The sequence below is a fragment of the Phoenix dactylifera genome, chromosome 7, assembly GCF_051530095.1.
Source record: "Phoenix dactylifera cultivar Ajwa chromosome 7, Ajwa_hap1_PhDact_Kaust_v1.1, whole genome shotgun sequence".
NCBI lineage: Eukaryota > Viridiplantae > Streptophyta > Magnoliopsida > Arecales > Arecaceae > Phoenix > Phoenix dactylifera.
Window position 1 is genome coordinate 3,857,554 of NC_143196.1, and position 16,469 is coordinate 3,874,022.

The 16,469-nt window shown below is 37.6% G+C and overlaps 1 protein-coding gene across 2 annotated transcripts; it reads left to right on the forward strand.

Moving 5' to 3' along the window:
* The first annotated feature begins 885 nt into the window (after positions 1 to 885).
* PTEN1 (Calcium/lipid-binding (CaLB) phosphatase) lies at positions 886 to 15,843 on the forward strand. 2 transcript variants are annotated; one of them, XM_088701007.2, is made up of 8 exons: positions 886 to 3,192; positions 5,250 to 5,589; positions 9,148 to 9,324; positions 9,444 to 9,557; positions 12,670 to 12,852; positions 13,647 to 13,883; positions 13,968 to 14,069; positions 15,476 to 15,843. In XM_088701007.2, exons 2-8 carry the CDS (start codon positions 5,437 to 5,439, stop codon positions 15,596 to 15,598), a joined length of 1,089 nt encoding a protein of 362 aa, XP_088557133.2. In that variant the 5' UTR covers positions 886 to 3,192; positions 5,250 to 5,436; the 3' UTR covers positions 15,599 to 15,843. The 2 variants fall into 2 exon arrangements, with proteins under 2 accessions (XP_088557133.2, XP_017699325.2); XM_017843836.5 differs by having other exon boundaries at positions 894 to 1,264.
* The last annotated feature ends 626 nt before the right edge of the window (positions 15,844 to 16,469 follow it).

Genomic DNA, 16,469 nt, shown 5'->3' on the forward strand with positions numbered 1-16,469 from the left:
CAATCATCTATGAGTCGTGACCCCTGATCACAAAATCCACACCGACTCTGCCGCCAACTCTATGACCACTACCATTGAAGTTCACCTTTAAATAGCCGGATGTGGGGGTTCCTAAGAGATAAGGAGGAATCTGGGCACTAATGCAGCCGAGCGGGGGTCTCAGACATAGTTAGGCAAAGTGCGGCAGGGGTGTGGCATGATATCGGAAGGTTGAGAAGTATGATGTTTGGCATGGCGATGGACTGCTAAGATAGTTATGGATACTCGAGAATTCTTAATTAAGAAGGGGCACAGAGCTTTAGTCAAACTATTCGTCCAGCCTATTCATCTAACTCTACCCGCCTTGCCTTGCTTGAAGGCTCTATCCAACCTACCTTACCTTGAGACAAGTATAAGATGGATATAGATAATAACCTATCCAACCTATTGCCATCCCTAATTACATACATCCCATGCCTCAAAATTTATTGTGCATCTGGACTTGGCTTTGTTATTACAATCCAACTATAGATTTTGTTATTTGTGGTCTCATTAGGATCGTTTTTTAAGAGTGTATTTTGTACCTTCTATCCCCCCCCCCCCCCCCCCAAAAAAAAAAAAAAAAAAAAAAACAGAGTAGCTTGGATCCATAATAACGATGACAATAATGATAATAGTAATTGCTTTTGCATATGTTAGTTGACATTCAAGTTAATATTTGGTCCTACTCATTTGATTTTTTTTCTTCTTTTTGGGTGCAACAGAGGGCCAGTGTATTGTCCATTTGAATATTGGATCGGGTAGAAATGCACGATCCACGTACCTGTATCCGCTTGGGGACGAGAACGGTTTCGGGTTGGGTCTTCAGACCCATTAACTGTCTCCTCCGAGAAGCACCAAAATCTTTCTTCTCCGCGGGTTAGCGGAACACCCCGCTTCCCCTCCGCTGTTTGGGCGAATGCGAATCTAGGGTTTGGACCATCGACCTCGAATTTCGCCTTCCTTCTCTCTCGATTTAGGGCTGAGAGAATGCGGCCTCATCCTACCCCCAAAAATAGGTGCGATGGGGCGTCGATCCTTATCCCTTCCCTTCTCCGGGGGAATCCCTCTCCTTCTTCTGGAATCGAAACATCTAGGGTTGCGATTCTTCGCCTTTCCTGCCCTAGGCGGCCGGTTTGGGCTCTTAGGGCAGGTAAGTACCCCGGATGTGAACTCCATTTGCCCTGGGGTTTCTCGCGGAGGATCACAACGGGAACTTTCTGAGCTTGGTGATTCGGGTCTCTAGGTGCGCCTGAAATTCCCCTTGATTTTTCGGTATTATAAAAAAATTAATATACTCATCATTTGAGAGTTGAGTTTGATGCTTGTTTTTGGTAGATGTTGTTCTTTAGCAAATGGCTCTATCGGAATTGGACAAACAATTTGATTAGATATGGATATTAAATAGTACAAAGCATGCTTTTCCCTTGTAATTACTTGCAGAAGGACCAAAACTCGAAATTTCTTCGAGTTTAAAGAATGGGGTCTCTGGGTGCATTAAACTAGCCATTTAAGCTATTTCCTTTTCCAAGAAATCAACATTGATTAAGTGGAGAAAATATGTCTTTATGTGTTTTTGGTTAGCTGGATATTGAATTGCGAATTTTGGGTTTTTTTGCTACTTTGTCCAGTTCTATAATAATTTAGATGGTGATGTTGGGAATGGATTATAGATATGTTTAGATTTTGATAGGGAAGAACACATAGAATGGTCTAAGAATTATACTTTGAATGTCATCTGTGGGATTTTCCTTGCTATTATATCATATTCATCTTCTCCTTCATAGCATCATGTATTTGAAGAGAGGAATTATGAAAATTAATCTGAAAATTTGTGTGTGCAACAATCTTGTTGTCTACCCTGAAATAATTGTTATTCGAAGAAATCTAAAACCAAATTTAATGGTAAATTGTCAATAGAAGACACTACCCAAGTTTTTTAAAAAATGAAGTGAGGGACTGGATTCACAATTTACTGACACTACTAGGTGCTATTAAAATCTAATAAATGTATAGCGGAATTTCTCATAGTCGGTTGGAACGAGGAAGAAGAAATTTAAGAAAGAAAAGAGATAAAATAGCAAACAACACTAAAAAGCATCCACATTTAACAGCCCTAACAAGAATTCCCCTACTTTAACAATAGCTTCCTTCTAGCGGGCGACTAACAATTAGAAGAGATGGATGTGCCTTGACCTCTTGCTCCAACCCCAAGAAGTGCTTTAAGAAATATGGGTATCTAAATATTTTTCTTTTCTCTAGATCTTCTGTGCGACAGAGTTCAAACTTTTTCTTCATTAAATTTAGAGGAACGGATGGTTATATCATAAAATGAACATGGAATCATTTTCAGCTTCATTACTGTGGCTTTATTGTTGGATGCTATAAATATACTCTATGATATCCTAGATTAACCATTTTTTGTCATCTATGAACTATATTTGGACCATTTTTTTCCTGCTAAATCAACCAAAATACATCTACAATGTGTAAAAATTTCCTCAGAAATAGGGGAACAAGGTAGAGCAAGTACAACAGGATCACCAGAACCTAAGGTTGCCCTATTTGTCAGGTGGATTCTCAAGACCAAGTACAAGAGAATCACCAGAACCTAAGGTTGCCCTATTTATCAGGTGGATTCTCAACAGTGTTGATGAATGCATTAAAATTATGTGCCATAGAGGCAAAATATCTGAATTGGTTGTTCACAACAGAAATAATAAGCCAAGGGTTGGGTACCCAACTTCATCCACTAACTTAATAACTTCAACCATGAAGAATTGGCTGACCATATGATAGCCAAATTGGAACTCCTGGTCATTCTATATTACTGTAAAGTGCCATATTTTGAATACATAAAGTCAAACATAAAAGTTTTACATGAATGCTCTTAATAAAGGGTTTAATTCAACGGTATTTGTCTTCAAAGACTTCTTATCTCGAAAACTAGAATGTGCATCAAGATCTATATAAAGCAAGGTTTTAAATATTGTGAGAGGGGGTTATCCTGTTTTTTCCATGGAATGAGATGCACCAAGTCCCAACACTCAGCAAGGTGGATATCCCATCCCGTCTGGTCTACTTCTTGACTTGTCCTGCCCTGACACCCAGGAGGGTAGGACACAATGCTGTCTCACTGGTAGTTGAAGCTTTGATGCGAAGAAATGCGGTCAAGTAACATTCTTTTCCATCATCACTATTATTTTTTAATAGAGTATTTCTTTTCTAGTTGGATTAATGCAAAATAGAAGGGATGCAACTTCCTACCCCCAACCCTTCTCAACTGTCTCAAACTTATCCCTTCTCGCTCTTTTAGTCATCATCTCTCTCCCCATCCCCCCTTATGGCCGTGTACATCCATCCCATGATTATATGATTGCCCAATGCTGGTGGCTTGAGCAGGAGTATTAAGAGGCTGCATCCTCCCCATGCCTCAACCCTTGTCAATAGTTGAAAAGATGTAGCACCATTATGCAGCATCCTCCCTATGGGGGCATACATTTTGCCTCCCTCTTTGACCCTCATTCTATTCTTCCATTTTCTCTTCTTTGCCCCTAGACTTCCTATGCCTTGTGATTAAGAAGTATGAATGGCTAAGGATGGAGTACCATCCACGCAAGACACACACAACAACCATCATTGATCCAAGCAACCCCCTGAAGGAAGCTGCATCTATAGGCACATCCCAGATATCTTTGGGTAGGTAGAAAGATGTACTCATGTCTATTTCTACAAATCCAAAGAGAAGAAAAGCTTCTATGCTTGACATACTAGGTTTCGCTAATGTAGTTATTGTTTTTCCTGCTTTTCTTCATATGGTTCTTGATGTGCATTGGATGTTACTTAAAAAGAGTTTCATGCTGTATGTATAATATTTATAAATAGAGTGATGATGTATATTTCTATTTACAAGATGTAAGCCTAAATCCTTTTAGCTGCAAATACATTGTGCTCATTTAATTTGATTACATCATCAATCATCATCTACCACTATGTAGTATTAGTAGTCGTGGAAGTCGAATATCAAGAGACCCGACAACATTAGTTCAGTTAGGATACTTGAATGCATGGTGGGCCATATAAATTGAAAATCCACCTCGTTACATATGATCAACATTTTTTAAGATCATGGTCTACTATACCAAGTTGTACCACCTAGTATGGGATATACCATATTGTACTCATAGGGTACCGATAATTGGTATGCCTCCTTTAACAAGTGTAGCTATTGAGGTATGTACCATCCCAGTATTCGATACAAACAATGTTACTTGGACACTTGCATCTAGTTCCAAAAATTCCATGTTTGATATGTATCCGAGTTGGATATGTATCGGATACTTGGATACTTATGAAGTTTTTTAGTAACTTTTAAAGATCGGAAGAGGATCAAACTCTTCCAACAATGAGTTTGATTCTCTAATTTGATATTAGGAGGGAGTACTTGTTCCTTTTTGAGATTTGCTAAGGATGTAGGTATTGAAACAACTTTGCAAAATATTATTTTGCTAATATTCTTATATTAATTGAAAAGTTTGAATAAGAAACATATATATTGAAAGGTCTTAACAAATGATAGCTTTTTAACATTTTCTTTTTAATGTTTAAACAAATAATGTTTAAACGTGTAAATATATAATGTAGTTAAATTTATATATTATCCTACATGTCTCATATCTCTCATTTTCCTTCTTACTGAGCCAGACACTTAGATACTTGTCTGAATTCGATTCTTTTATCCGTGCCCATGCAACACTAATTTCGAGGTGTACTGGTGGGGTACTGGTATGATACGAGGTTAGGACTGCAAATGTTGTTTAAGATAAATATATTCCAAACTATGACAGATTTGGATGCTTCTAAATCTTGAATCACGTACTTCTAAAACCATAAATGAAGTCAAAGCATCATTTTTGCTATCGAGATTATCAACTTTGTGCTTGTCATGATAAACGTTACCAATATTGGTTTGAACCAACTATTTGGGTTAGGTTTTATGAATCCGTATCCGCTATGTATTCCTATTAATGACATAATCTATTCAATATCCTTTCTTGTGACTTCCATCTTGGTTTTATAAGTTCTGAATGTTCTTGCATTTTCAATTTTTAACAGCTTTAGAGCTCTAAGATATATGAAAAACGCAAATGATTTTTTGTTGGAAGATTCTAACAACCATAATTAAAAATTTCAACATTTTGCAATACCTTTTTTGGATGTTGGACTTGCAGGTTAGCTAGAGACCCAGAAAATTTCTTTGTGTGCATCCCAAAGTAGGTCACAACGGGGTCGAAATTCTCAAAGCAGGGGCCTGCAAAGGTCAAGCCTGTGGCAGGCCCTGATGACCCTCATAAACTACTCAGCTATGTTGCCAATTTTTTCTACATTAGATACCTTGTCTCAAGGAAAAGGAGGCGAATGCTTGTTGCTGGATTTGATCTGGATATGTCCTATATCACAGACCGCTTGTTGGCCATGTCATACCCTGCAGAGCGCATGCGTGTCATGTACCGGAATCCTCTCTGGCAGGTCAAAACTGTTTTAGATTTGAGACATCCAGGTGGCTACAAGGTAATTTGTCTTGTTACTTTTGTTCTGTATTTATCTTGATTGATATAGCATGCCATTTTGTTGTACCTGAAAGGATAAACAGCACTCATTAGTCAAGTATAGTTTCTTGCTTTTTTTCTTATGATTATAATTAATTGCCAATTTGCTGGGGAAATTGGTTATATGTCATACTTTTCATTTTCGTGTGTCAGTCATATTCTGACAACTGAGCTAGTTTTGGGATTGGATAGTGAAAAGGGAGTGATATGACTTTAAACGATTGTTTCACCTTCTAAGATCTTATGCAACATGATTATTATACGAAATTACAATACTTATATATTAATATTCTATGAATAGAATTACTGTTCATATTGGGATGTGCTTTGCTAGTGTGGACCATGGAAACCCAAATTATTTAATATGCGTTTATAATGGTACATTAAGTGGATTCATGACCATTTTTGCTAATTCATTGTACTACCCTCCCTTGGAGCTCCCTCTTGCAGTGTTCTCTTCAAATTTGCATCATCTTCACTGTGGTTTTTCTTGGATTCTTGTCTCTTTTGAACCCGGTGTTCTAAGCTATCCATAGTAACAGCATGCTGATGGTTTGAATTTGGATATAAGATTGCAATGGATGATCCAATGAGACGAAAGATATACTCTTTAAATGGTTTTATACCAGTTAAATACTTGATAATTTGGTATGCAACGTATTTTCAAGTTTGGGATCATGATCATGTCATGTAGAAAAATGCTCTTGCAAGCAAGGGGTGAAGTCGCGGCAGCATGGGGGGCATCTTGGTCATCCCGCTCTGTTCATTTGAGATTACGAGACCTGGGATGGGTGTGAGATCCGAAACCCACATTTGTAGGCTGTCATGCATGTCTCGCCTTCCTCTCGGCCGAGACACGCATCGATACGGCCATCCTGCTTTCATCTTGCCGAGAACAATGCCAGTGGTGATGTCGGCCTTCCATATATCTGAAGCTGAGGACTAGTGGTTTAAGGCCGTCATCGCCCATCTTGTCGGGCTCTCCTGAGTCACGACTTTGGTTCCATGGGGCGGGAAGGGGTCAATTAGGAGGGATGGGGGAGGAGAGCAAGAGAGAGACGAGCAAACTAGATGGGGGAGGAGAAGTGATGACAAAAAGAGGGTGGAGAAAAGAAGGTTGAAGGTTCAAGAAGGGCTGATCGAGTTTTTTTCTTTTCTTTTCTTACCTAGCTTTGAGTTTCTTAAGTATAGTTTAGTTATTATATTCAACCATAACAAATGGTTCTGGTGTGTGGCTAGAGGAATGAGGTTAAGTTCAACATGCATGAGGGTGCAAGAGTTCGAACTTGACATTCAGTGTCAAACTTTTTCCTAAAAAATACTATATAAAAATTTAAAAATAAAAATATAATAATTATATAATATTTTATATTTTAAAAATAATATTAGATAAAATAAAAAATAAAAAAGATAAAATATAATATATTTTATATTTTTAAAATAATATTAAAAATTAAAAAAAATATAATTCAACTAAGTTCAACCTTTATTTTTCATAAATATGAAAATTTAGATTATGTTTCTTCCTCGTCCTCTTCTGTAGGTAGGTCACCATGTTAACTGCCTGAGCAATAGCTTATGAAAATACACCAAATAAATTTTGCTTATGCTTTTTTTTACATAATGTGACAATCTTGCTCATGAAATTGTAAGTTACAACGCTAAAGTACTGAAAGGTGAAGGGGGTTGATTATGTGATGAAGCTCTGTGCAGTGAAATTTTTAATTTTCATCAATCCGCATCATGTTTGCCTTGTCAAGGACTCATGCAGTTCAATTATAAGAGATCATCGCGTGATAATCAAGAAAAGATCTTCCATAATCTGAAGGCTACAAGAAATTATAGTGTCGGCTTTAAGTATATATATGAGCAAGATAGTATGTTAAGAAATATGCCATCTTTTGAAGTTCAAATATGTTTAGAAATAAATAAATAGTAAACTTAATATATATGCTAATAAAAAAATAAAAAAAAAGAGTATCCCAAGCAAGTATCAGGATGCTAGACATCCTATTATGTGGAAAAATTGGGATGCCCCCATCTCATGGGATTTAAAACCTTTCTTGCTAGAATCACCATTGTAGCTTTTATACCTTTGTCACTTTAACTTAAAACAGCATCCATTGTAGTCAATATATATATATATGTATATGAATATATATGTATATGCATGGTTTTAAATTCCATGGAACGGGGCTATCTCGTTTTTCTGTGGATTGGGACACGCCGCCATCCCGCCCTGTCCCGACACTTGGGACAGGGATGTTTCAAAACGTGTCGATCGGGATGTTGGACCAAGGATTCAAGTTCCGACAGGACATCTTATAGGACACCGAGATGGGGTACAATCCCATGTGTCGGGATAGGAGCGCCCCGCTATCGTCCTAACATCCCGATTGGCACGTCTTGAGACATCCCCCGTCCCAAGTGTTGAGACGGGATAGGATGGTAACACATCCCATTCCATAGAAAAAATGGGACAACCTCATCCCAATTTAAAACCTTGATTGGGACGATCTTGTCCTGACACATAGGGATGGTACCCCATCCCGATGTTCCATGGGATGTTCTGTCAGGACTTGAATCCTTGTGTATGTATACATACATACATACACATATATATGTATTCACCTTTTATTTCAATTATGAAAAGTGTCAAAAATATTTCTTAGATGTCATTTGGCATCACTTTCATTTTTTGTCTATTTATATATATTTTTAATTTTTAGAAATATAAACATTTGTGTAGTCAATTATTTTTAAAAACAAATGTGGTGATGGTGGAAGAGGCGGTGGTAGTAGACGAGAGGCAGTAGAGGTGGTGTTGTGTCGATGGCGGAGCTAGTGTTGGTATGGTGGAGGCATTATTGATGGCAACATTGGTGTGATGGAGACAACGACAATGGTGATAGCAGCATTGGTGTGGTGGAGGCAACGATAATGGTGATAGCAGCATTGGTGTGGTGGAGGCAACGATAATGGTGATGGCAGTAGTGGTGGTGGTGGCTGCAGGGCACCAATAATGTGAAGGTGAAGGCGATGCTGGCAATTGTGTGGTGTAGGTGGTGATGTCATTGGTTGTGATCACGGCTGTGGTGGTGGTGGTGGAGGCATTGGCTATGTCACGAACGTTGCAACGATGGTAACATCGACAAGATGGCTGCGGAATGACTATGTTGGTGGAGGCATTGGTGATGGTTGCGGAGGCAGTTTTGGTGGTGGTAAAAAAAATGAGTTTCTTGCTTTTGAAAATATTGAAAGTAAGAATTTCTTACTTTCATTTTTTAGAAATAATGAAAATAATTTTTTAAAAATAAAAAATAAAAATAATAGCACCGGTCATGTTTTTCTTCTCGGTTTCTGTAATTTTATTATTACAAAAAGAAAACATGAAATGAAAGCGATGCCCAACAAGCCTTTAGTGTCATTGTGTGCTCTACTTTGTTCACTCTTGTTGATACTTAGTGCATATTTATTGTTTAATTGTTTTGTTACCTTGTTTTACTACGGATATTTGTAGGTTTACAACTTGTGCGCAGAAGAAAGCTACAATCCATCACATTTTCATGGACGTGTGGAGGTTTTCCCTTTTGATGACAACCATGTTCCACCTTTGTCAATGATCAAACATTTTTGTGAAAGCATACATTCATGGCTTTCTCACGATCCACACAACATTGCAGTTGTTCACTGTATGGTAAGATCTAAACACTTCCATATTTTCGATGGGGGAGGAGTATTTGGTATTTTAGTCTTGCTCATTTCTATATCATGATTCTGCTTCTTCTTAATGAATCTTTTGGATTTGTTTTTTAGGCTGGCAAAGGCCGAACAGGCCTGATGGTATGTGCTTATCTTGTTTATAGTGGCATGTCTGCAGATGAAGCTCTTCAATTGTATGCAAATAGACGGACTATTAATAATGAAGGGGTATGTGCCTTGCATCTTTTAGTTTCACCCAAAATTTTAGTGGTGTTTACTAAAGAGATACTAGTATCTGGCATGACAAGTATTTTTGTTCTTTATATAAATGGGAATGGCATGGAGACATGCATAAGATATAATAATTATGCACATGCAAATGCATGCTGCATCAATTTTTAAGGCTTTAAAGGCAAAGTTACCATGTCTAGTGTGACTAATCATGCATTTTTTAAGATCTCACTAGGCCATGATAATAGTTGCAAAATATAAATAAAAATCTAGCTTTTGCAAGCTAATAAACATTACTCTTCTTCTTTGTATGTATGGTTTATTGCGCATGCATATGTTGCAAGCAAATGAGAAACCCTGTTATGTACGTAAAACTCCACCATCATTTATTTTAACTTTCTCCATTGCCCGCAGAAGGGACACCCGATCTTTGTAAAGGCCTTCAAAAGGGGATGTGGAGTTCTACTGTTCCTTCTGGCCTGATACTAGAAAGTAGCAATGGCAATGCTCCATATATCTGTCTACTTGTTCAATATCTTATTTTTTGGGACTTTTCTGTGTTATAAATCTTCATTTCTGAGGTAGCACATAAGGCATGTAAGATGAACTGATGAAGGGATATCTCTTTCAAGACGAGGATTCGAGTAAAGAAGTTGCTATGGTGAGTCTTGCTCTGTGAACATACCTAATTTAGATTAGAAATCAGGAGGAATGAATAGACTGCATGTAGTCTGGGAATTTATGGATTGTTGTGTTGGATGGATGGATAGGGTACGTTTGTCTAAATCAGTGTCTTGATCATGATTTTGAAGGAAAGTGCATTAGATATCAATATGAATATGGATCTTAAGATCAAAAAAGGGGGTCATGGTTGGATGAAGAATGAGACTGAAGGCAAATTAGATGTTTTGCAGGGATGGAATTGATTAGAAGTGACGGGGATGGGACTGCAGAAGGAAATCTAGGGGTTTAGTTTTTATGGTTATAACTCGACCAAGTCAAAGGGGCAAGACGGCCATTCAGATGTCACGTTGCTAATACAATATATGTTTAGGTCATGGAACAAGTACAGCATATGGATATGAGATGAGACGGATATGCCACACATCAAATCTTGAAAAAGCAAGATACACTGATACAGTATGATTTGCATATTAAAATAATTAAATAAATATTTTCAACATGCTAGAAAAAATTATCCATGAAGCATAATGTATCATCGCATCAGTGGTTCATACTCCATAGAGCAACATCAGCATTCACATATTCTTATCACTTCATAATTCAAATCCATATGTCAGTCCATACTTCACACAATAAAACTAACATCACAAACTCTAGAATTAACCACATCTATCTTGCCTTCTTCTTAAACCAGTTCTTTTATGCGAAGTTGGCAATCTCATCCCTCAAAAATGACATTGGTGTACACATTGTAAGCCCGTCCTCCATTCCAGGGGGGAAAATTCTAAACTTTCTAAAGTTATAATTCTGAACTTGAGTTGCTAAGTTGTTTTTTCTGGTTCTCACTTTAATAGGTACTTTTATATATGTAATTAATAATTTGATCACTAGGTTTTGATTTGGTCTATTTTGACTCAAGTATTATAAATCTCCGACTATAAGTCTATCTGATCAACTGCCAAGAGGGAGTTATGCACTTAGGTCTTTCAAAGACCCCATAATGTTTGTCCTACTCAATATGTAGAACCATAGGAGGTGTGGTTCAAAAAAAATGCTGTGTTCTTAACTTCTCTTTCTTTATTGAATCTAATTCTTCCCTTTCCTCATTGATCTCCTCCCGACAATTTTAGACAATTTAAGCAATTTGCCAATTGATGTTTGGTGATTGATTCAGAAACTTGAAGCTTATGCAAACAAAATTATGTGTCAAGGTATGTGGTATTTCTCCAATAGAAGTATTATATTGATTCTTGTCCGATCATATAGAAATCAATTGGCTTACTAAGCAAAAGAGGGTGCATGGAGGGTTTTCACATGTAGCATCATTTCCTATCCATCCCTTTTTGGTTGCATACTATCATGAAGTATCAGCTATTTTTGAAATACACATATTTATCTTTGTTACCCACTAGAGGGACAACATTTTATGCACACAGTTGACACTATTCGAGTCTTATAGCCAAAGTTTATAGCCTCGGTACTGGACCCCGTACCGGTAACTGATCAGTACAAGTCAGTTCGTACCAACTTATGGTTCACTGTTGGAGGGCATGGTTTCTATACCCTGTGTTGGTAGTCCTGTATTGAGCCCTTGTACCTTACCAATATTATAGCAGGTTGGAATGGTGTGCCCTATACTGGGTGGTACTGGTTGGTGCTGATAACCTTGCTTATAACCACCTCATAAGAATATTGACTTAATTAGGGGGACCAAAACTACGTATGAATTGAGTCACGAATGAGCTTGGTATCAATGCATGGCTAGATTATTTATATTGGATGGAGCAAATTGCTTCCTGACCCTTTCTTTCACTACCATGGTATGGTAACTATGGTTATTCCTTGTCCAAGTTTCATTTAAAATTTAATCTCTGATACACAGTTAGGCCTTTTGTTTTAGCACTCACTTGCGCCTATTTACATGCATAATAATGAATCATGACTTTTCTATACATGCGAACAAGCCATTGCTGAAATCAAGGGCGGAGAATAAAATTTCCTGGTCAAACAAGGCCTAAACATTTAATCGCAGCCAGTATCTGACTATACCGGTCCATACCAGGTCTATTGACTTGTACCATTAGGGAAGGGATACTTGGTATGCCCTACTAAGTGGCGCTACCGAGAACTGGACTGTACCAACATTGTATCAGTTGGGTACCAATACAGGCATCAAAACCAGTACTGGCACACTGAAAGGTAGTAAATCCAACACAAAACCTCAATTTGTACTATAACACTATGGGTTTCTCAAAAATTTCTCCAAAATCAATATGAAAAATGTTTTTTCTGTCGGATCTAAAAATGTTTGTTGAACCATCGAGAACTTTTGATAATGTAATTTAATATAAGCAATATTAAGGTAACTTTCGTTCTTGTTTTCAATAAACACTGACATTGATACTTGTGAGTTACTTGATGGCAGGTCTCCATACCAAGCCAACGTCGTTATGTTGGGTACTGGTCTAAACTACTAACTTTTCCTATGGTTAATGGCCCACCTAGTGTTACTCTGCCTCAACTGACTAAGAGAGAATTGCGGCGAATTCGTCTGTATGACACAGTCAACATTAACTCAGTCTTCTTTGTGGTCGCTGAATTGCAAGAGGTCAGTCAATAAGCCTAACTTTGTATCTTATTTTTAGATAAGCAACTTACAATCTTCAAGCGTGGCGAGAGAATCTTCATTTTCTGTACCATGTTCTAGTTTCGTACTCATTTTCCTTTTTCTTTTTCAAAAACTATTGATGGAGCATCTGTATTACAAAACTAGGAAGAACAGCTAGCTTCTACGAAATTTTATTGTTATCTGTTTAAATTTTATAGTTGTATGATTATTTTCACTTTGCTGCACTCCCAAAAACTTGTTTGTATATTTTAAAATTTTTATATAAGCCATGACATGTGATTATTAGCAAAATGCTAAGCATATGTTTCCTCAAGGTGGAATATTCTGGGTGTTATGCTTTTCAAGGGTTTGAGTAAAGGGGGTTTTCATCCGTTGAGAACACTGACATCCCTTGTCACATTGTGGTAAAAGGTCTTTATGGAATCTGTACATTGAACTACTGTTTAGGTGATCTAATTTTAGGATGCAATGAGGTGTTTATTGATTTGACAAATCAGATTGTCTTCAATTCTGAATATCAACGTCAATATATATAGTCTGAATGTGTGCATGCTTGTGTAATTTGATAGGGGTCACTAGGTTCCTCATTTATTTGGATAGATCTAACTCAATGAAAAACTGCAAACACAGTATTTGTAGCTTGACCCAACTAATTCAATTTAACCCAACTAATTCAAGCCCATATTATAATTAAATTTGCTAAACTTTTAACACCTTTGATCTGCCACTGGCAACCTCTTGCATCTTTTATTGTGGCCGTGCACTTTTTATAGGTTTCTGGTCAACTCTATCGTCCATCAGTCGAAGTTGCAAGGCGCTGTTGCAGGCAGATCAAACATGGATATCATAGGGCGAGCAGTCCCCGGTACTACCTCTCCTTCATTAACAGTGACAGCGATGAGGATAACTGTGAAAGCGAGACACCCCACTATGTAGTGCAAATGGATACAGAGAGTTCAGCCATATACCAGAAGACATGTCTTGACCACTATTTTGACAAACCTTTACAAGTAAACTTTTGATTCTCTATTACATTTTTGTCTACCTGATTTCCTTTTTATCCTGGACTAGAACTCGTAGATCATTTTTGTCAGGTAACTGGAGACTTGCGAGTTATTTTCTATGAAAAGATGATTGGAGGGCGTCTCTTTTATGTCTGCTTCAACACAGCTTTTATTAGCAGCAGTCTACTACAGGTATGATCACATGCATTGACATGCTTTAGGATGAGATCTACTATTTTTACATTTAATCTAATTTTCATGCTTCACAAGAAAAAATGGGAGATTGTAGAGATACTATGATGCATGATGAAAGGTTAGTGCATGCTAGAGAAGGTCAATGATGCTTGAAGGTTTCACAATAAAATTAGTGGGTCAAAGTAGACTGGTTTAAATTTGTGTCATCAGTATTCTTGTATGCTTCTGTGATCAATTGGAACTCATTAATGGCTTACTTCTACCTTGTTGAGAACATGATCATAGAAGTATGACTGACTCCTACAACTGTTTAACTTTGTGGTCAGAGCAATTTTAATTCTTGCAATTGTCAAGTTAATGAATGTGACTTGCTCTGATTAAAAAAAAGTGTGATTTTATATCATAATCAATAAAATACACCGCAATAGTTTCTAAATACCTAGAACTTTCAAAAAAATACAATAGGTATCATGGACTTGGATAAATTAGTTCTTTCAATTATATGATTATGTAGCTTCAGATTATACTTATTGATAATAACCAGAATTACACACAAAAAAAATGATCACTCCATCATGTCATTTAAAGTGGGCCACAAGTATCAATTTCTTTGAGCTCTTGAGCATTTGAAAGTAAACCAACAGAATTGGAAACACTGGATGATGGGTGAAAATTAGCAGATGGTGAATTAAGTATTGAATGATATTGAAGTTGTCAAGGGGGAAACTACTTCATTCATGGATTATGTAGCATTTACACTAGATGATGGTGTCCCAATTTGGTAGCTTAGTTGCAATAAAATGAACATATGGATTTTGCGAAGCTAAGGCGCCGTGTAGTTTCTCATTGGAAACACAATTCAAATTTTCAAATTTGAAAATAAAAACAAATCATTCAGCCATCATCATACCTGCTAGTAAACATCTGCTTTTAGCACCTCATACCACCACCCATCCACTGATGTTGCCAAGTCACCACTTGCCTCTCACCACCATTTGCTGTCTCTGCTTCTACCACCACTGCAGCCACCACTCTCCACCACCTCCGTTTCTATCCTCTGATCCTGCCACCACCATCCATGCCACAATTGCTCAACATCAACAGCCCTTTCCTGTGTCATCTTTCCACCATCACCACTGTCACTGCCATTGTTACCCTCCACTGCAACCTACCATTACCCTCACCACTATCGTTGTTGTTTGTCACCATATTCCTTCATGTTGGTGCCACCTGATTCCTGCCAAAACCAATGTAGCAGCTTCCACTGCTGCACCTGTGAAAATCACGACGACTGCTGCCATTGCTTCAACTCTAAACATGCTTTATTTTGCACAATGACACTTTGGCATCATGGTTTGCTTCTTCAAATTGCATATTCTGACACAAGTCATTGGTACATGCAGTTTTCAGTACGAGACTTGGATAAAGTCGGGAGCAGGGGCAAATCGATATGTGGATCAGACTTTTGTTTGGAGCTATTATTTGGTCCGGCTAATGCAGTGCCCAACACCGAGCGAGAATCATAACTCCTATTGTGTTGGCTTGTTTCTTTGTGCAAATTATGGGTTTGGAGGAGCTTTTAAAGACAGTGTTCTCAGTCTCAAGTTATTCTGTTCAACCATCATTCTTAACTTTGGCATCTGCTGATGTTGTTGCCATACCTGGCTGTTTTTTATGGCAGCGGAGGGCAGCACATTTTAATGGAAATAAAGCAGTACTGTATAGCAAGATTGTGAAAAAGAATACGAAGAAAAGCTTATTTGTTGCAACATGTATTATGGCTAGCAATGTTGTTGCTAGGGTTCGTTGATGCTGAACATTTAGGTCATGTTTGGTTAACCCAAAAGTGAGAGGAAAGGAAGCTAATTGGACGGATAATCTTTTCCAGCTTTTGATAATTTTAAAATAAAATCAGGAGAGGAAAAAAGATTAAGGAGGTAATAAAGGGTTAGGCAAATCTTGCTGATGTTTTCAGGGGTTTTTAGATCTATTGCGGCATTTTGTCGAGGTGGAGTAACTGTCGAGCATGTTCATGCAAACCTTACCCAGTGGAAGCCCTTCTGATCTAATATTCCCTAGTTAATCTATATCTGAAGCTAATGCAGCAGAAATGGAAGGTCGAGGCATCGAGCAATTTCTGTGCAATTTCACCCAGTAATTATCTAGCTGATGTTGATTCTAGTCCCTTGCCATGCGCATAGCCTTTTTTTTCCTTCTATAGAAGCATGAATCTTATATCTCAGCACTGGAAATTCTGAGAAACTTTTGATGATACTTGGCAGAGAATTTCTGTTCATGTCCACTGATTACCATTTGTGTTTTGTTGTGGATCCATCCTACTCATCCTGTCATCAATGCATGGTATTGCACTTATTTTTATTGCAAGAAATGTATGAC

Excerpts from the sequence above, each read along its gene's own strand:
- PTEN1 (XM_088701007.2), top strand. The coding sequence starts at position 5,437 with ATGCTTGTTGCTGGATTTGATCTGGATATGTCCTATATCACAGACCGC. Across the intron at positions 9,558-12,669 it reads GGACTATTAATAATGAAGGG|GTCTCCATACCAAGCCAACG; the intron begins GTATGTGCCTTG and ends ACTTGATGGCAG. Across the intron at positions 13,884-13,967 it reads ATTTTGACAAACCTTTACAA|GTAACTGGAGACTTGCGAGT; the intron begins GTAAACTTTTGA and ends CATTTTTGTCAG.